The 21,709-nt window shown below is 43.1% G+C and overlaps 1 protein-coding gene across 4 annotated transcripts in view; it reads right to left on the bottom strand.

Annotated features, from left to right (window-relative positions):
* LOC128425802 (partitioning defective 3 homolog) overlaps window positions 1-21,709 on the bottom strand; it is a 343,569-nt gene that overhangs the window by 33,008 nt on the left and 288,852 nt on the right. The window contains exon 22 of one of the 4 annotated variants that reach the window (XM_053412631.1): window positions 4,707-5,121. The exons of the other annotated variants lie outside the window; for them this stretch is intronic. Within the exon in view, the coding sequence (XP_053268606.1) occupies window positions 4,938-5,121 (184 nt within the window). The 3' untranslated portion in view covers window positions 4,707-4,937. Of the gene's footprint in view, window positions 1-4,706; window positions 5,122-21,709 lie in introns of those variants that run through there. 4 annotated transcript variants of the gene reach the window in all.

The following is a 21,709-nucleotide window of genomic DNA, read 5'->3' on the forward strand; positions in this document are numbered from 1 at the left end:
AAACTCAGAGCGGGAGGCCGGCCGGGGAGCTGATAAATCCTCACTGGTGCAGATTGAAAAACATTATCGCCTATAAACAGTCCAAGTCCCTCCCCTTATTCCATGAGAGCACTGGCAAGGTGATCTTCTGAAGAAGACGGGGAGAGCAGGCTTTTGAAACTTCTGACAGCACGACAGCGTCTCAAGGACACCATTGGGTCAACTGAGAAAAACAACATTAAAGAGACTCAAAATGGATACCTTCAACAACACCTCACATCCCAAGAGTTAGGCGTCTGCATAGTTCACACTAGAGCCCAATTCAACAACAACAGGAGACACTTACTCAGAAAAAGAACGGAATTAGCTCGACAAGTGGTATCAAAATGTTCTCAAGAATAGCTTTAACAGGCCAGTTAATATGGCAAAGCTTAACTTATGCCATACACGGGGAACTTGTAAAGATTAATAAGATGGTAGAAGAGAGAGAGAAAAAAGTACATTGATGTGTAAAAGAGAAGCAGAAACTTCAATGAGCAAAAGCAGCTGGTGGCAGTAAACAGTGGTTGCCAATTGGCCAGCGCTCACAGAACGCTAATCTCCAAAGCAGGGCGTGGTTACCATGTTAAAAATGTAACAAGTCAATTCAGCTTCCAAAAGTGACAAACATAAGTAACAGGAGGAACTGGGTGCTTTTTTTGGCACTTTTGGATCTGAGATTAGAACATTTTATAGGGATTGAAAGAATGTTGTATCTACAACCAAGAATGTATTGGCTTAACCAGGGAGAATAAAAAAAACATTGACAAATTTGTCAAATATCAAGATTTACTCAGGAATCAAAAGGAAAATCTATTCACAGCCCACAAGGATAATGGTGTTTATGTGCTTGTATGTGTCTGGCCCATCATGCCGCTTTCTTTTGAAAGCAGATGAAGCTGGGTGATGTTTCTGCTCCTAATACTGTAGCAATGTTAGTTGTAATATTTCTTTAGAAACTGAAACCTTGACACTTTACTTCTGGTAGGTTAGTTTCCTTAGCAGAAAGACATATTTGCACAATGTTATCACAATATTCCCCAAGTGGGTGATTTCCAAACTTAAAAACATGAATTGGCTATTGCTCCAGTAAATCCAATATTTTTTGACTTCCTGTGTAATTTCAGTAAGAGCAACATTGCACAACAAGTGTTAATAGCTTCACATGGCAACTCCTCTAAAGACACATTCAGATTAATTTCCTGTGTTGAAAGGGGATAGATACACGCGGCAGACTCATTCCAGACATGTGAGGTTCCAGGATATAAAGCCGACAAAGTTTATGTGGCCACGTTTGGAGGAATGAGAGCTTGCCACATGCTCTGGCCATTGTGCTCCTTCAAGAGTAAAATATATGATAATGGACGCGAAACCTTTACTTTGCTCGTCGAACGGCGCAGACGGAGTCATCATACAGTCAGGCTGCCTCCCACACTCATGTGCACACATGTGCAGAAATATGAGCATGTGGATGGAATTGTTCACAGAAATAGCTTTTGACAAACACAGAAACATTACATGTTCAACTCATGCGTTCATGGACAATATTCCATAATCTCCCATTCTCATGTACTAGAATAAATGGTCTGTATTTCTCTAGAGCTTTTCTAGTCTTGATGACCACTGAAAGCACTTTACAGTACAGGATTGCTATTCACCCATTCACACACACATTCTCATGCAGTGCTTCAATGTGTAGCTTTCTCTATCACACATCTCTCGCACTCTGCCAGCAGACCTGTCAGGAGCAATTTGGGGTTCAGTATCTTAAGGACTCTTCAGCAAGAGGCAGCCTGACATCTAACCACCGGCCTTCTGTTTAGTGGACGACCAGCTCTATCGCCTGTGTCATAGACTGCCACAAATGAATAGACAGGGACTTAAGCCCAAATTGTCTGTTTTACATATTGATTACAACATATCTTTTATGTTAAATCTGTACAAAAATTGGTGAACTTTAGAGGTGCTGATTGGTATATTTGATCAAATTAAAAAGGGGAAGCTGTTTCCCCTGCTTACAGTCTTTATGCTAAGCTATGCTAACTGGCTGCAGGTTTACATTGAAATGGGGGATACAAGGGTGATTTCGATGTTTTCAACTTACCTGCAGCCAATGGCAGGTGGAACAAAGTTTCCGAAAATGACAATCTCTTCCATTTAAGTTAAATGCATGAAACACGGTGGGAGCCGTTCACACATAGCACACACACACAAACATGCTCTCACTAAGCCAGGCTGGATTCATTTATACGAACATAGTATAAAAGAAAAACACACAGACAAACTTTTTCTCCTCCAGGCAGACTCACGTCTACCCAACCTCAGCGTCTGATTTCACATGGCCGTCTCAACGATCACACGTTGAGAGTGACAGCTGCTGTTGAGAGCCAGAGATTCCTGCCATTACAGAGCCATCTCATCCATTTACTTGCAGATCAATGGGGCAGTTACTGAAATGGCCCTCGGAGCAGTGTGTCATCCAGCCCAGACGCTTTAACCGCTTCGGTCGTGCACTAACGCGCTCACCTGAACCCTTCTCTGTCTCATCAGGGCCGTCCTCTCTCAACTGAGCTGTTTGTTTTGGGAGATGGATTCCGAGACAAGACCCCGACCCGGACCAGTGAATCGCTTTACATTGTGATGGCAGCGGCCAGACGGGCCTTTGTTAGCTGGTGTCTCTTTACAGCTGATTAACAGGTCGCACGGAAACAAAGTCACATCATGAATAAGCGATGAATCCGTGTGGACACTGCCAAGTTCCCTTTTAATTAAATTAAGTCACAATTCAAAAATAGAAAAAAAAGAGAGAAGAGGGGAGAAAAAATTGACTCCCCTCCTCATCTGGACAGGAAAGTTAGGTACGATTCCAGCCTGGATTAACGACTCATAATAAAAGCAGGGATGATTCTTGCTGAGGCTTCATTTCAAAGTCACCACACATGGAAGGAGACTCAAACTGACAGAAATACCCGCACAGGGTTCAAAGGAGCCTTGGACCACACTGTTTTTTGCATAGGTCTTTTCTCCCAGGCATACAAACACACACATACACACACCCATTCTTTTCAGGATGGATTTACTGAACGCCCTCCAAAGAGAAGGAACCAAATAAAGCCGTCAGTAGATGGAGATTAAAAGAAGTGCTACACAGTAAAAATCTGATTTATGGAGCTCAGGCCAAGTTGCTATGGGGGGTTTGGTGCCATGGTAACCCAGTGAACGGGGAGGTCGAAGGGGCGCTTGAATAAAGAGCCGTAGAATGGGGAGAAAAGAAAGAAGACTTTTAACCTCCCACTGTTCACATCTTTTCGGCAAGATTGGAGCCTTTACCAGGCTAATGCATAAAGGTAGAGTTTCAATAGAGGGGTCAAAGTCCTCTTCATAAATTACGAAAGCCTTTCTTTTTGTTTCCATTCAGGCCAGGCCAGAACAGATGAGACAAAGACTTAAATGCAACAAGTTCATGATTTTAACTCCATGGAAATGGCTCCTTTAATCGACATCTTCATTTCTGTTGCTCTCTTTCCATTCCCTCCACCTCGCTCCACCTCCTTCCCTCCTCCATCTCTCCACAGTCCTTTATTGTCAGTCCGCTGCTGTGCAGCCAGTCTCGGGCCAACCGGCCTGTGAGGCAGTCCTGAGACCCACCGTGGTTCGTGGTGTGTTGTTGTGTTCTGTCGGTGGGGGCAGTCCTGTGCCATGCTGCTGTTTCCGGGGCCAAGGCCCTTTACTATTGTCTGCTGCCATATGGAAGCCAGCACCAACACGGAGATAAGCCTGTCCTCATGCTGTTCCCTGACCTTCTCAGGCACCCAGCTGGCACTAAATGCAGAAATAATTATTATCCCAATTACCCAGGCCAACTCTGTCGCCTCTTCTCTTTGTGTGCTTATAGGGTGTGGGGTGGGGATGGGTGGGGGGTCCTCTGTGGAGTGCCAGGGCTTATGCTGGAGGAAGGTCCCTCACTAAAACTAAAAGGTTTATTATCATGTTAGCCTTACACAATGAATATTAGCTTATTACAACATTACTACACAAGCAATCATGGGCCACAGCCATCGTCAATCTCTGGCTGAGTTTTGATCTAAACTACACACTTTTATGTTTTTTTTTGGTACTATCTAGTATGTATATAATGTTATACTGGTGATAAAATCTATCCAAATACATAAAAACACCTGAGAAGAACTCTTAACCACTTGTGTTGTAGACAGACACACACACACGTGCATGCACATTCCCACACACGCACCCGCATACACCGATACACACACATGCAGGCTCAAAGTGGATACATTTAAAAAACAATCACAAAGTACTCAAATGAATTAGCATTTAAATTATGCAATTAAAATGCTGCAAGAGTGTTACAGTTTCTGTTTAATAATACTATTTCATTTTAAAAACTCTTTTTAAGACTTTCACACTTGGTTATTCCAGTATGAAGCCCTAAACCACAGTAAGAGTACCTAATTTGGCACGGTGAATAATGCTTCAGGATTAGATAGGTAGTTAGGTGTCCATTTGACAACTCTATATACAATGATAATTGCTTTTTCCTTAGCACCTTCTTCTTGCAGTTTGGCTCAAAGGTGACTCAAAGTCCACATGTTTTCTTTCTTTTTCTTCATTTTTAGTTTAGTTTAGTCATTAGGGTGGAACAGGTGTAGTTCTTAGTAAGAAAAGAGCAGTTTGTCCATATTTTTAATTGTGACATTTTGATTACACACTGAATTTCATACATAAACCTGAAACAGAGACATGGTACATAAAGTTGACACCAGCCTTTAAAACCTGCTACTTTCACCTCCCCACCTGCCTTTAATCAGTTCCTGGTGTTCACTGGGGCTCGGGACACCAGGGTCCGAAAGAGAATGCTCCACAGATGTGCCAGACGTCAAACTGCTGGAGCATCGGTGTCATGAACCCTGTTGGGCATGCTGAAAGATGGATGGACAGACATGACGACAAGTGCAGAGCTTCAAAGACTGCACGGGCAGGAAAAGGAGGGGAACTTTGGTGGATCTTGCTCTCTCACAATAGATATGTTCACTGGATGTGGAAGAAGCCTCCTCTCCCCCAAACTTGGTGGGTAAACAAGCCCTAAGAGAAAGTGAGGAAGATGAGGAGCCCTCAGTGGCAAAGCAATGTGCAGCATGATGTGTGTAAAGAGTTGTGTCTTCCTCTGAGGTGAATACTTGCACCAAAAAGGAAAGATGTGAGTTGCTGCTGCAGATCCATGCATGAAACCATAAATATGTGATGCATCCATTAACCCTCAGCTCTGTGACAAAAGCCAGTACATAATAAAAGCTGTAGAAAATGGTAGGTGAAGCGTACAACAAAAACATTGAAGGCATCATTACTGCCAAAACAGCCTGCACCATCAGCTCATCTTATCTCTTCACTTTTATTGCTTTCCCTCCCTGCGGTGAAACGCTAAAGCTGCTGAGGATGTTGCTGATTCCTCCCTGGAGATTTTTATCCGTACTGAATGTCATGGGAACTTTGGGTGCTCAGATCACTTTAGAAAACTGTATTTTATTGTGTTGTTTTGCTTCAGGCTGAAAGCTCCACAGAAGCAGGGTGTGGGGACAGGGGGGTGTAATAACCATGCCAGAAGAAATGATCTCACTTATCCTGTTGGGATCTCTGTAATGTTTCCAGTAGAAAGATAAATAATAAGGAAAATATCACCATTTTGGGAAAAAAGGGAGGTATTGGCTATGACTGCAGACGAGGGACAAGCAGCAAGGTAAAGTGAGTGCATGGAAGGGAAGACTACCACTGGAAGCATCATGGTGGCATATACTCCACAACATAAGTCCCATTGACAAGAGATGAAACCACATGGGCATACAGTACATGCCAGACCAGCAGTACTCCAGTTCGACTCCCAGCTATATAGACGTTCTACAGGATGTTATTCCCAGATAATTCCTGTGTCTCTCCACTGTCTCTTATATGTAAAAATAAATACTGATAAAAACAGACGGACGCGAGATGAGTGAAGACCAACCAATGAGGGTAAACATTAGGTAAGCATTGCGTGAACATCGGTGGGATTGTCCAATGAAGGGTACAGGGCTGTATGATCAGACTGGGGAAAAAATCTGCCATGATCTTATCGTCCTGCACGCCAAATGACAGCCACACAGAGAGACCTGGTACAGACTGACATGGTTGGTCAAACCCTTTAAACATCTTGGAGAACAGGGCCTGCCCAATGCAGTGGATGCAATGGATGGTCCACTTTATAACACCTGCCCTTTGGGGAGTATCTGCAGAAGTTCCTTCTCTGCATGTTTCCTGTCATTTTTCAGCACAAGGGAATTCTTTGGATTGATGTATACTTCAAAATGATGTGTCATGTAAAGATACCTTCCTTTTAACAACTAAGTCTTGCTGTTTTTTGCGCTCTTGGATGTTGTGTTTGTTTAACAATATTTTGTATTATATGGTTTGTTATACTCCAGCTATTAGAAAAGTAAACCCACTTCCACCCTGTTTATAAGCCCCTCTAGATTCTGCGATTGTGTTGTTGCCATGGCAATGCAAGACCATGAATCTAGGGGTGGAGCTTCTGAAGGACCACTGAATAAAGGGGTGGAGTTCAAATATCTGCAGTCTTTCTCCAGAATCACTCACTCCACCTTTAAACAATTACAGCGCTGAAACTGCGACCAATACTTTCCCATTGTGAGAAATCACTTTCTGACTTGTCGTATCAAAGGGAATGACATGAAAGAAAAGAAAACAACGCACACTTCGGTGGAGTAATGAAAGTAACGGTGCATGGATTTGAAGAGATTAGCCTGCCAGCACTTACATTTAAATGCCTCTATCTGGCCTTGCCTCACTCCATCACATATAAAATGTGAAGAATGAAGAAGGGAACAGCGGGGTTGATTAGTTTGGGGTTGGGGATTAGGTCTAAGCAAAGGAGCTTTGAGTTATTTAAATCTGCCCCCTTCGTCAAGGTGCAAAGCCACTGCCGGGAAGGTGCATCATGACTTATTCCAGTGGAGTGAATGAAAAGGCAGGAATAAAAAGCACCAGATAAGAGAGTCTACCCTGCTACTCGGCAGCATTTATTAATGCGGTTCAGGTAACAGCTTCAGAACAAGGAGAGATGAATAAGATTGTCCTGTGTTGGCAGTTGTGGAGCTAAAGCAGAGGCTCCATCCAACCAGGAAAGCTGACGGTCCACTTTTAATTAGGGGGCATCTCTGTGAGAGGCCACTCAGTCCGGGGTGGTAAGGCGGAGAGGATTTGCGATGACATAAAGTCACCTTGAGTGAAAAGAACAGCGCCAAACTGCAAATCATGAACACTGCTTTGATTTTAAAGTTAAAGAGAAAAATAATACAATACGAGCCGATTGTTTGCCAATCACTTGTCACGTTAAACTTTAAAGAGTCTTAAGAGTCTAGGCCTGTAGCTTTTCATCTACTCCCACCCTTAGTGACTGCACACTAGGGCTTTCTTGTCTCTCTTGCTTTGCCAAGACTGTGATCTTCTCCCTGCATGTGTGTGTATGTCAGTGTGTACGTTTGACTAGCACTGCCGCGGGAGAAGATGGGAACACTGACCTCTTCACCATTATATCCCCCTCAAAAGATGAAAATGGCTCCTATGTTTCTGATTGCCACATTCTTTTATTCGTATATCAGGGATGGATGGAGAGATGGTGTTAAGTGTGTGTGTGTGTGAAGGGAGAGTAGTGAGAGGGAGATGGGAGATCGTTCGGCGTCTCAGCAGGGGTAGCAGCAGAGCCATCAAAGAGAATCCCAAAACCACTCATCTCCCGACACTGACGAGACACTGCAATAACATTCGCTAACGCTTAGAAATGTGTGTGTGCATGAGCCTGTTAATTCTAAAATCCATCGCACAAAATTACTTCTCAGAGCGTCTGACCTCCATCTGTCGAGTGCTGCCGGTGCCATATTTGTTTTTGTTTCATCTGCTAAGAATCAAAGACTGTAATCCTGCTGAAATGGGCGGCACGACAGGCCGTCTCAAAAGACGAAATATGCAAGAATCATTCTGTGTCTGTGTGAGAGAGACTTTTATGGGTGAGTGTTTAACGCAAGAAGAACATCCAGGACCTGACTTGACCCCCAACAGCTGGCTGCCCCACTTTCTGTCTGCTTACACACACACACACACACACACAGACACACGCACACACACACACTCTCACACACATACACAGACACACATAGTCACAGCTACACATTCCTAGTATCTTACACTGATGTCCCAACAGCCCCTCAGCAGACAATGCCACAGTCTGTCTACAGTACTTTGATCTGAGGCTATAATGCTCAGTGTGTGTATGCCAATGTTGGTCTCTGACTTTAGGGGATGTGCCTAGTTCAGAAAGAGTTCATATACAGTAATGCTATTGCTATCATCACCTCTATCCAAACATCTCCCAACACTTGCCGACGGGACTTTTTGGCCTTACCATAAAAGCATTCAGCATCAACTGCTGATCAGTTAACACATTGAAACTGAACGCTTGTATGAGTGCCAGCAAAAGAAAAAACAATATCCCTGCAATATACCCAAGCTAACACATACATTGTCAGGCATCCCAATAAGTGTTGGCTATAACAAATTTATTCTGTTTATCCATGTGAGGTGAGTCATAGCAGGACACAACCGATTCTATTTACCAATCTATAGTAAATTTAAACCCTCACCTATTGTCATGAGAGTGAGATTACGACCACAAGCCATGGAGCGGAGCCGCTGGTCCTTCACATTGTGAGGAGCCAGTTGAGGTGGTTCAGATATCTGATCAGGGTGTCTGCTTTGTGCCTTCCAATGGGGACACATCCAACTTTTAAATTGGGCTGGGGTAGATTTCGAACACACTAGAGAGATTATATACATCTGGCCTGGGAATTTCTCCGAGTTGACCCCAGGAGGGACTGGAGAGTAGAGTCCTGCAGAGGTCCATTTTTGCAATCCTGGATCCCCTAATATATCAAAGAATTTCTAGAATGTGCCGAAAACTGCTTTGTCCACACCGACAGTACTCATTTCAGGTGAGGATCAGAGGGTGTGGTCACGTCTAACAAACATTGTTTTACTCTCATGCCCAGTTTTACCTCCTTATTGGCTGTCAGGAGTGGAGCGATGGCTTGACTGACCTTTCACACTTCTGTGTGACAGTGATTGCAGCAGCATAGGATGAATGAGCTGAAATTCGAAGGGCTTAGACAGGTGGAATGCTTCGAGTCTGATTCAAAGAGAGCTGGATTTTCTGTCTGCCAAATGTCAAATGGCAAATCTATGTGGGCACACACACATACACACACTGGACGTACGAGCGAATGCACACACCCATACACATACACATATTTTGTCTGAGTGAAGAACACTGCATGATATTTCACTGGTCCTGACAGGCCCAGAGAGTGAAAAGATTAGTGTGTTAGCCTGCGAATGTCAAGACTGGGCAAACAAATGATTTTGATATGAACGCCTTGCCGAGTCATTTTTTGAATCTGAGTTTGATGGCATTAGAGAGCAGTTTTCGATCTTATTGCAGAGGTTTGCATCGGCAATATTAAAGTGAAGAATCTTTTAAGTTTGGATGGTTTCATTTGTGCTGCAATGAGCTGCAAGGCACTGCTATAAATCATGTATATATTTCAATCTTCTTATCAATAATGGGGCAAAAATCCCACATTGTTGTAACTACTGTGTAAAAACACATGACAAAGGCCTGTCATGACTTATTGGTGAACAAACATGGATCAAATGTGGTGTGTATTTTCTATCAAGGGATGTCCCCCTCGCTGAACAGACAGACACAATAAAGAACCACTGGAGTTACACAAAAAGCACAATTTCTTTCATTCAGCAACTACAATTGAAAGTCTTTCGATTGATCACGCAGAGCTTAAGGACATCTGCCACAGAACAGGCCTCCATTGACTACTGCACATGGGAGGGACTGTGCAGCATTGGTGGAAATAAATCATGTGTTAAAATTATATTCTGATGTGGGGCCTTGAGTGCATATTGATTCGTAATTATTTGTGCTAACAGTGGCGGGGGAGGGACAATGCCATCCATTACTGTGTGAAAATAGGCAGGGGAATCAATGCGAGTGAAATAAGGATTGTGGTGAAAAGCGTGGCGGCCATACCTCTGTCGAAGGCGATCATTAGCCCAAGCAGAGGAGCGAACGCTCTCTGCCATGACCATGGCTTGCCTTCACAAAGCTGACGGTAAATTACATTCCATTCACCGAGGAAAAATTGACCTCACTACTCTTGTGATGGCACAGGCAGCTTCTCTGTGTTATAACAGCGTCTCTGGACTCAGGGCATCATCCATTGTTTTCTGAATTTTTTCATTTTGATGTGCCTCTTTCTGTGCCACAGATATAGTGTCACTTCAAGAGAAAAACAGCAATGGGTGAAGTTCTTACAGACACATGAATGAGGTGATGTCAAGATGACCTGGCCTTGGAGTTGCAATTTCAAGGTAGAAATTAGACAGAAATTAGGTCACACACACAGAGCCATGGAGGAAGAGCGGGTCGGTTCAATCCCTGGCTCCTCTGGTCGGCAAGATGAAGTGAAAAGGTGAATACGACTTGTAGTTTAAAGTGCTTTGTTTGGCTGCTAAGACTAGAAAAGTGCTATACAAATGCAGTCCATTTCCCATCACCATGGCAGCCAGATGCTTAGGGAATTCATGGTGGTCGGATGTTGTCAGAAACACATTTAGTGCTTTGATATGCAAAGATAACATTTCCCATCACTTAGACCAATGCGCTTCATATTGAACTGCACTGGCGTAGATATCAAGGTATCAAATAAATAGCAATCATAGTAAAACTTGACTGTAAACTGAGGGAGATGCAGATTAAGGGACAAGCAATCTTCTGACATCTCATTCTTTCCAGTTTCTACAAATTAAGTTGGGGGTTCTGCAGAGCAAAAAACAGTAAAACAACCAAGAAGAATTACCTTCCCCTTAGTTATAAAATAGGAGAACAAAATTGAGCTAAACACATTAACCAAAGCCTACAGGCTCAGAAAATATAAACTTGCTTAGCTACCCGCCATGGACACATTCACCCCCCCACACACATAAACAGAAACAAACACACTCACACACACACACACACAAACGCACCAAGCAAAGAAAGGCAATCTCATCCTCCCATTATAATTTGATAGCTCAAATTGTAGCAATGATTCAAGTGTGGTCCTGTGGGTTTTGTGGATGAGCCCACAGCCTGTTATTTCACCACTGGGCACCAGGGGATGGGAAAGGATGCTATTGCAGCCAACAAAATGACCATTAAATCACAGGCTATGAAGCTACTCTAGCACCTCCAGCTTGATGTGTCAGGTGCGTGTATGTGTGTGCATGCAGTGCTATCCCACCAATGTGCAATGTTACCTGTGTGTCTGTGTGAACAGGTGGAAATTGTTTGTATAAAAATCGTGTGGAGGCGCACCTGCCTTTCTGAAGTGTGCACTGTGTCAGTCAAATTGTGTGGCATTGTATGACAGCTGAAGTGCAAATTGTGTGTATACAAATGAAATGGATGTTGATGGAGTGGAGCCGGTGTTCTTTGTTCATCTCCTCCTCAGATGGCAGAGGTCATGAGTATAAGCGTGGTCCACATGCCTCACGTTATTACATGAGACACAATGTGTGTACATGGTTGAGAAGTCGGTTCCTGGTAGTTCAGGAGATATGTGATGAAATCCATATGTTTACAGAGTAACTGTGTGCAATCCAATACATAATGTATGTACGCATCTATTGGCCATTGGAATGCGGATTTCTGTGCATGCCTGTACATTTGTATGTGTTTGACAACATGACTTTATCTGGCGTCACACCCTGACACAAATAATAAAATAACCAAGTGTTTGTGAGATTGGGCTTCTGACTATACAATGAGAGCATATACACAAGTTATTATGTCCCTGAATGGATTCATACCACAAACATGTCTCTATTGCACTGTGTGTAAATATTTATTATTCTACACTACAGGGTACTATAAAAACTGAGTACCAAATTCTACCGATGCTGTACATGACTCAGGGCTCCAGAGCTGGACATGGGCCTGAGACTATGATAGATATTATAGATATTTGCTCAGACTGAGCTGTTGTCAAGGGGCCTTGCTGTGAGTCACAACTACTCCTATGAACAAATTCCCAATTATTACCTATGTTCACAAGTAACTTTGAGCAAAGCCAGGTCCTGGAGGAGCGATACTTTAATTCATATTTAGCCTCTGCCTTGATGTGCAACGACTGATATATCGAGCCAAAGAGCAATGTGACATGTCAAGTGTTTTGGCTCAAAGGCTAAAGATGATGCCTCCATGACGGCCTAATTTCAACTACCTTTGTACCCTAAAGTAGGAAGAAGCTCCAACTGTGCAAAGGCCGTCCCTCCCTCTGCTTCAGGAGCTACATGGACTGACTGTGGGAAGGAGGAGGGCAGCTCCTTCTGTGATGGGAATGTTTTGAGTCGTTACCATTCCACTAAAGAGCTAAGCACCCCGCTAGGAGCTGACATATTTAGGGTGCAATACACCCCTTGTGCTCAGCTGTGCAGAGCACTTTCCCAATGTGTGGCTTTGTAGAGTGGTATTGAATAGGCACATTACAAACATAGGATCGGGGGTATGGTCTGTGATGTCAGTCGCAGCACTTATGGAGGACAGCACAAGTAAACAACTAAGCCACAGGTAAACTACTGGGGGGAAACAGATTTAAAAGAAAGTCTACAGACTTATTTCAGCCTTACCAAGGAGACAAACTAAAGTATGTGAGGAGTCAACTCAACAAGCAACAACAAATATGCTGAGAGCAGGAGCAGCTGATGGATCCAATCTACCACCTGTGCCGCTCATGATAGCCACCAGAGGCCAGGTATTTTACTCAGCAGCGGAAAAGTAATACCTGGATGCATCAACAACCCCCGCTTCCCTTTAGAAACAACATGGTGTGAATGCAACAGCTTCTACTTGTACTATCAGCTCCAAGACATTTGTTTTTTTAAAGCGACTATTGAAACTTGACATAAAATATGTATGGTGTATGATTACAATAAAATACTTGAAACCAACAAGAGAATGTTTTGTATCCCTATGTGCAACTCCACTATAGACTGCAGTGTTTCCCCCAGTAAATGTCTCAGTCAAGGTGGTAAGCAGGTGGCGGTGCTGTTGGCGCGGTGTGTAGCGGTGTTGTTGGCGCGGCGCGCAGCGGCGCGGCGAAAATTTTTGGGGGTATTTTGCTCAAAGATGCCAGTACGCATGAATGAAATAAACAACTGTTGATGAGACTATACAACTATGAGAGAGAAAGAAAGAAAGAAAGGGAGGAACTTATTTGAAATCGGCCGTGCGTGCCTGTTTGTTGTTTATTGTTTTTGATTAGGGATGTCCGATATTGACTTTTTTCCGATATCCGATAGCCGATATTCTCCAAATTCTTAATTTCCGATACCGATTTCAACCGATATGGTATACCGATATACATATGCAGGCGTTTTTTCCCCCAGACTAATTTTAGGTCCCATCACATTATTTTCTGCCATACATTGTCTATAAAAAAATAAGGAAACTACTTCAACTTATGGAAAAGTTCCATATTTATTAACATTTTGTCAACAGATTGGATCATCATTCTTTTCCTGAGATCATCCTGACAATGCCCATTACAACTAGGACAAATCTGATTTCTTCACAAATTGTAAAAAAACAAAACAACAACATTGTTGTCCTGTACAACTTCATACAGCATTTAAAGTAAACATGTGTAGTGTAGGACAGCCTACTGAAAACAAATTTCTATGAGGTACAACAAACAACACTTTTGGAATGAGGTAAAGTGCACACAAAGGAAATAAAAGTGCAAAGATATAGCCTAGAGACAGACTCAGTCCTTAGCCCATTACTTGGACTAATACAGTATTTGTCAATTTAAAATATAAACTGGGCTCAATCAGCCCTGCTAAACATGAGCAAAAACACAACCTGTAATATTAATGTGGTGTGCAATAAAAACAAGAAAGGCACACAGTTCAGTTCAAACCTTCCAGAGTAGTAAACAGAGTTCTCCTTTTGTCCAGAAAATGATGCTGAAAGATTGATGGGCCATATGTAACTGTCCATAACTTGGCTAAAACAATCATTACAAATATAAACCGTTTCTTTCTGCCCTCAAACAACATATTTTCAAAGGCACATGTGATCGCTTGTGCCGTGTGAGACCCACGGCACTCTTGAGAATGAAGCACAGTCTTGACGAGCTTAAAGTCCGGGTCCAGCCATTGAGCCGTCAAGCTCAGCATGCTAACCTGGCTAACGCTTGAAGACCAGATATCTGTCGTGAAGCTAATGGCTACAGCATCAGAAATTAGCTTCTCGACGTGTTCATAAACAACACTGTACAACTCGGGGAGGCAAACATCAGAGAAATACTTGCGACTGGGCATGGCAAAGCGCGGCTCGAGGAACTCCACAAGTTTGCTGAATCCGGCGTCTTGCGCGATTGAAAACGGCTGATTATCCAGTGCAATGCACTCCATGATTTTTTGGCTGATAGCTTTCGCTCTCGGGTGTTCCTTGTTGTATTTCATTTTTTTTTCTGCTGACTGTTTGAGCGACAGTTGCGTTGTTTTCTGCAGGGAGTCCTTTCCTCGTTGTTGTTTTGCCTTACTTTGCTGCAAAAACCCTTCGTGTGCCTCGGGGTGGTTCTTCTTAATGTGACAGATTAAATTCGAAGTGTTGAATGACGAAGCCTTGCTCCCCCCTCGCATGACATGCGCCTCACAATCTTTACAAACCGCAAATCTGCTATCCGCAGGTGAAACGTTAAAAAAATTCCAGACCGCAGACATTTTGTGAAGCAACTAGCGGGCAACCTGTTAGCCACACTAACCACACTCTTCTGTTGTTGTTTTGGTTCCAGGTGCGGTTTGTTGATGTCATCAATTGCGCGCCGGTAAATGTCAGGACCCAACAAGCAGCACGGCAGCACAACCCAGGCATTATAATCGGTTTTCATTATCGGTGGAAAATCCGATAACGATATGAACAGATATTAAAAAAATAGGCTAATATCGGCCGATATTATCGGCCGACCGATATTATCGGACATCCCTATTTTTGATTTAACAATATATAGGTTTAGAGAAATCTGGCTTTCAGAACTCAGTGCCTACCCACTCACTGACCTCACCGCACGTCACTGGCGGTAGATTGACAGGTGACTATGATAGACTATGCAACAATATATTTAACCACCAGATGTCGCCGTCTCAATTACACTCAAAAAACTTTATTGGCACGACTAATGTTGTAAACAGTATTACCTGAGTATTATCAATGCCATTTTTTTTTTTTTTTTTTTCAACTTTTTTTTTTTTTTTTTTTTTTTTTCAATACATTGGTAGTCAAGGCGGGGCCCTAGTCTTGTTAAGGCGGCCGCCTTAACAAGATAGTGCTGGGGGAAACCCTGGACTGTAAGTCAAGATGGACGACATGAAAACTGACCAAAAGGGAAACCGAAGCATATTGTTTATCCAAATGGTGCCTGGCTGCAGAATAGGTAATAAGTTAATAATTGGAAAATGCCAAAGTATGAAGTGAAAGTACAGGTTAAATATTTTTTTTTTTTAGATGTTTTCTCTCATTACATGGAGTTGGTAGTGGTTTGTTTAATTGCAAATTTGGTTTTAATTAGTTATTTGATGCTTAAAAACAGGGTAAAACATCCTGATTGAAAGCGAAGACTGACGCACGATTGGTCAGGCGAGTGTATCTATTGATATGACTTCGCTACTGCTCTTCAATCCTCGATACTGTCCAGCATTCGTATCCATGATGTTTAAGCCTCATTTCTAGATTTTGGGAGGAACTGGAGATGTGTCGTCCATCTTTCATCAAACAGTCTACGGACTCAACCATCCACCACAGTTGAAACTTGAATATTGCTTCAAGGTTTAAAGAGTCAAACCACACAGGGTAATGAATGGCAGATCTCGACTGTAACTTTCACATCAAAGGCTCACAATAGGACATGTGAACTGTGGATGTAGCTCGAACCCCCCCCCCCCCCTCCCGACTCTGCTTTTTGGAAAGGAAATGATTAGGGAGCACAGGAGAGGAAGATGGGAAGGGAAATATAGAGAGGTAGAAGCTTGGCCTTATCTCCTACATGCCTGCCTACCTCCAGAGGAATGAGCTTGAGCGTTTTCAAAGTGCTGAGGTTTGGCCCTTGTTGCTGCATTACTGTGTTTTCAATAGACCTGTGCAGTAAAGATGAGGGAGAGGGTTCGTCTGAACCTGGATGTGTCAGTGGCTAAAGGCCTCGTACAAAGAGGAAATTTGTCAAATCCAAGCCAAGTCCAGCTGTTTGAGGGCGATTTCAAATAAAAAAAAATCTAAATAATTGCTCATGACCTCAAGTATGATAGAGTTATAACTCTACAGATAATAAACCCTTCAGATTTATCACTTAGCATCTTTCTCACTATAACATCCTGATTTAAGCATATTGACGGATGCAGACCCGCAACTAATTGTTCAGTTGTCATGGTTCTGGATGGGAAGTAAAAAGTGAACGAGGACAAGAAAAAGTAAATTCAAATATCTTCAAAACACTGAATTGTTGAGTCAGCATCAAGTAGAAGAGGGGACAAAAATAGCTCGCAGTGAGAGAGTATATATAATGACCATTAGATACACAGCAACCCCTTTGCACAGTCACACGGACACAAACCAGAACTGTGCACAAACCTGTTTAGCTTTTCCACCCGTTTTGACAGGGCTGCCATAACCTTTTCCCACACTCTTAATTTTCTTCCCTTGAGTCACGAGATGAGTTTACTCCGATCTCGTAAATCCCGGAGTGTTAGCTCGGGAGAGAGAGGGGCTGTCTCTTAAAGTCCAGCTTTAAATGACATGTGTGTAAACAAGGAGACTTCTGGCTTTCCTCCAACAAGAGATGTGATGCCATAATTTCTCCTGACAAGCAAGGCTTCCAATAGGCATTTATCTAAACAGGCTGGCGGAACAGCACACCAGTGAAAGTGACACATGTTAAGACTCAGCATAACAAAGGCAGCCGCGCTTTGGGAGGGGGGTGTAGGGGTTGACAAGTCAAAGGTCTCCCTCTGTGAGAGCTGACATGGTAAGGATTAAAACAAGAAAATTGCATTAATTAAGCTATTATGGGGGACTCGGGCTGTGACTTTTGACTTTGGAAAAAGGGGAAAGTGAATCAGCAGCCCATATTTGGGAATGTCCATGTGTTAGCTACAGGTGGGAGCCATTCTGCTGGTTAAACTGGTTTAGTCATTTTCTGGGATCAGATGTTGAACGAAAGGGAGTCATGTTCCAGACATAATTTGTCCAAACACAAGATTAAAAGTCAGTCTTAGTTGTGGCTGGGCTAATGATGGAAGCAAAACAAACACAATACACATAAAAAAAAAGAAGCAAAAAAGAAAAGTTAGACACTTGATTCCCTATTACCCCCAGACCACCTATGCAGGAACCGTAATTCAAATGTCGGCTTTTGTTTCTATCACTGCCACCAATTCATATGGGATTTAATTCCCATAAACAGAAACCCCTCTAGTTGGAATAAATTTTCATTACAGAGATGAGAGGAAAAATAACAATCTTTGACTCACAGTTATAGAAAATGAAAGATTGTGTCTCCTGGTGCTAATATTCCCCTTACAGTTATTATATCGAAAATGAAAGCCTGAATGTTGTAGAATACAAAACAACTGTATTTGCTGGTGAATTTGAGATACCGGGGGCAATTGCCTTCACAGACACCAAGTCACAAACAACAACAAGAAAAACAAATACATCCTGTATTATAATTCACAATTGGAAAAATCTCTATTTTGATATTATCTCAAATGAGGTAGAGGTACTCTTGAAGTAGATCTACAGTAACTGACCAAATTAACTAATCTTCATGTGTACATAGGTATTTTAAAATTCTTATGGTTACTAATACCTGTAGCTTGAAAGCAGTGACGACTGTGTGATCAATTTTCATTTGACCAGAACTTTTTGTGCGTGTGCATCACTCTGACAGTAAAATGTGTGTCTGAGCCCCTGGGTGCCGGCTCTCGCTGCATCCCCACGTCCCCTGGGAGTCGCCACAGATGCATAAACCTGTCAGCTCTCATGATCGGCAGGACGATGCGTGGAGACTCACAGTGACAAGGCTCACCTAGATTCATTAGACCTCCTAAGGACCAGATCCATACAGCACTGCAGGCTGGTGTCACTGCTGGTTACCCTGACACACACACACACACACACACACGGAAAACAACTGCTCCAGATGGGCAGAGGACCTGAATCAATCTTGATTCGCAGACCACCTAGCACTCAATATCAGTCAATGCATGTCAAAGAATGTGACAAGGATTGTCTTTGACTTCTTAAAGTCTGTTACAGTTGATATTGTCACAGCTGGTAAAGGTAAATGAGAAAACACCAAAGCGACAGGGAATCAAATGGCAGCAGTGATGACATACTTGCAAGAAAACTAGTTTTTTTTTCAGGAGGCAAAGGCAGACTTTTGCAAAGTGTGGCTGTTTAGCCCAGAGGGCAGAGAAGAAGGCTGCTTAAAGTCTTCTGACAAGCGGTGGAAATTTGTGTGATGAAAAAAACTGCAGGAGGATCATCAGCCAGCACCTTGAAGATACCCATAAGCAAAGCATGTAAACTGTGCCATTAGTAGTTAGTATAAAAGGCAGCCCCAGCGGTAAGTATGAAACTGCACCAGTGTAAAGCAAAGGGCATGCCTGCACCATACAGTTTCTTTGCATAAATAAAAAATACGGTATAAACAAAAAACAACCAGAGATAAGATATGTGTAAAGACGTTGAAAAAATACAGCCAAAATATTTTCCCTTCTCCGGATGAGTCTCTCTCTCTCTCTCTCTCTCTCTCTCTCTCTCTCTCTCTCTCTCTCTCTCTCTCTCTCTCTCTCTCTCATACTCTCTCTCTCTCTCTCATACTCTCTCTCTCTCTCTCTCTCTCTCTCCTGGTGCCAGGGTTGAGGCAGGATGGGCAACACGGCTGGCAGCCATGCTAACCAACCCCCGACTGTGTGTCTGCTCTGATTAGATGGGGCTTCTTACAGCGGTGTGCCAGGAGCTCTGCCAAAGATAAAGACAGTCTAACAGATGTTCCCCTTATCTCATGACCAACCTCAAGCCCATCAACTCCTCAACACTCACAGACTCACATGCTCACACAGACAAAGATACACACAAGAACACACACACACACACACACACACCGAGACTGTGTGCGATTGTTCAATCTCATTCTAGAAGAAATCGGGCCTTGCACAAAAATCTTTTTTCAATTGCGGACTCTAATTTAATGCAGGGTAAGACACACTCACACATACACACACACAAACGCACACACAAATGCCTGCACATACACACAGCTCCAGACTGGTAGCTCCCCTTGGCAGAGGAAGGTTTCCAGCTCCTCCAACCCTCTGCCTTCCTCCAGCCGCATGCAGTTAGAGCTGAAGTGGAATGTTAAGGTGGCTTTGAAGAGGTGTCTGCTTCATGTCAACCCGACACGACACACTTATTGTTCTCACCATGCACGGCAGACTATATTATCTCTCTCTTCCACACGCCACGGACAAGAGAGAGTTTAGGAGACGGGGAGACGTGTGGGTGCAGAGAGAAAAAGAGAGAGTAGCAGACGAAAAGAGGGGGAAAAGAGTGGAGGAGGCTCTAAATCAGGAGACAGAGAGATCATGGCACAAAGACAAGAAGCACAGCACCGGGGCCCCCAGGGTTTGGGGTCTATGTGTAGGCATAATGAGCGCAGCCAAACATATCCAGCCTCATTAATTTCTTCTATCAAAGCCACCTTCACCGTGCACCGTTCTCCTATCTGAGAAAGTTCTCACTTGTCAGCTAAGATCAAAGGAGTGCTGGCTCGTCGAAGCGTAAGCTGCAAAAGACACTTATCTTTTTCCGAAGCATTGGGGAAAAAATAAAAAAAAGGATTTCTGATCGTACATTTTGCTCTCTGCAGGCAGAGTCTGTATTTACGAACGGCGGCTAAGAATATTCCCAAACATGCGGCGGGGAATGATACTGGAGTGAGACTATGCATTGTAATGCAATATTTATGAAGGGCATTTCCATACGATGGTAAGAAGGAGAACCAGTTGGAAAAAATAGTACCAAGGGTCTCAAATGGAGAAACCATAATCAGACTGGAAGAAAACAACACTGTCCTCCATGATGTGAAAAGTCAATATCCCAATTACTCTCTGTAATGAAAGTAAAAACATTCAAACCGTCAGTGCAGCAATATACTGCAGGGAACTAATAACTGAATGAATGAATAAGAATATGTTGAATCCTGTGCAAGGAGAATTTGAACTCAAATTCATTTGAGACAAGTTGCTCAGGGTTTTGTAGCTCCTTTCACCCATTTGCATCAGTGTTTTGCCTTTTCTCAGCAAGTAAACACATGCCTCATTATAAGATATTTCTCAGCTGAACATCAACAAGCCACAGCCAGTTCTTTAAAGCAGTTACATTTCATAGTTTGCTCCGCTTTTTGAACTCTTTATTGTGGCCTCCGTTTGTAAAAGTGGACGGGTACACGTCTCAGGGCATCTTAATTCTTTGGTTACATGCTTCTCCACACTCTTCCCACAGTGGCCGGACAAGGTGGTCATTGTAGCGCTATCTCCATCGTGTGCTGAGGACAGGCCCGGGGACATCCATAACCACCAAAACCTCCAGACCTTGGCATTTGGTCTGCCCTCATGTCCTCTGTTTGTGCTGGCCAAACAAAGCCAGCATTGATTAAAGAAAAAAAAAAGTATTCCCCTGCTCTGATAATGCTCGATGTTTCACATGTCAAGCACAGTCAGAAGTTTCATAATGTCAAGCACAGAGGCAGCATTTGTGGCTCGAAGCTAAACAAATAAACAGAAGTTCCCGAAAGCAGAAGAAAGAAAGACGAGCTTTGTGTAGCGATCATTCACATGCTGTTCATTTGACACATATCTTTGACTGGCTGATAACCTCACTCATTAGCAGACAATGCCAGCCAACCATTTTCAAAAGCATGGTAACCGGTGGGATTGTACTGCGTGCCATTTACAGAAAATCAGGGATTCTTACACCACTGATCTTATCACCGGGGCTCGATTCAGCTTCTGCTGTTCTAAAAGGGCCCAGTGGAGAATGTGGCGTATCGCTACTTGCTCGTGTTCCACGCTAATGAAGAAAAATAAAGAAAACATTCCCTGAATGTGAGGGTGAAAAGTGGAGAGGCCGGTGAGTGGTTGCCAAGTTTGTGTCATGTCCTATCTCGGTCTACGTGGCATTTTATCGCCATGGTGCCTCCTTCTCGGAAAGAGGAGAGTGTATGATAAACAACGCTCTTCTTCTTGCAGTGAAAACCCCCCCCAGCCATGTTCTTGATATCTCCCTTCACCAACTTTTTTTTTGCCTTCACTTTATCTTTTCCTTCATCTGGACGCTCACAAACACAGGCATGTACACACACAGATCCCTAACTTGTACAATTAATACATGGTAAATAAACAGTGAAAACTTTTCCATTGCAAAAGTTATTGAGAGCCAACTGGTATTTTC

The sequence above is a fragment of the Pleuronectes platessa genome, chromosome 20 (genome assembly GCF_947347685.1).
Source record: "Pleuronectes platessa chromosome 20, fPlePla1.1, whole genome shotgun sequence".
NCBI lineage: Eukaryota > Metazoa > Chordata > Actinopteri > Pleuronectiformes > Pleuronectidae > Pleuronectes > Pleuronectes platessa.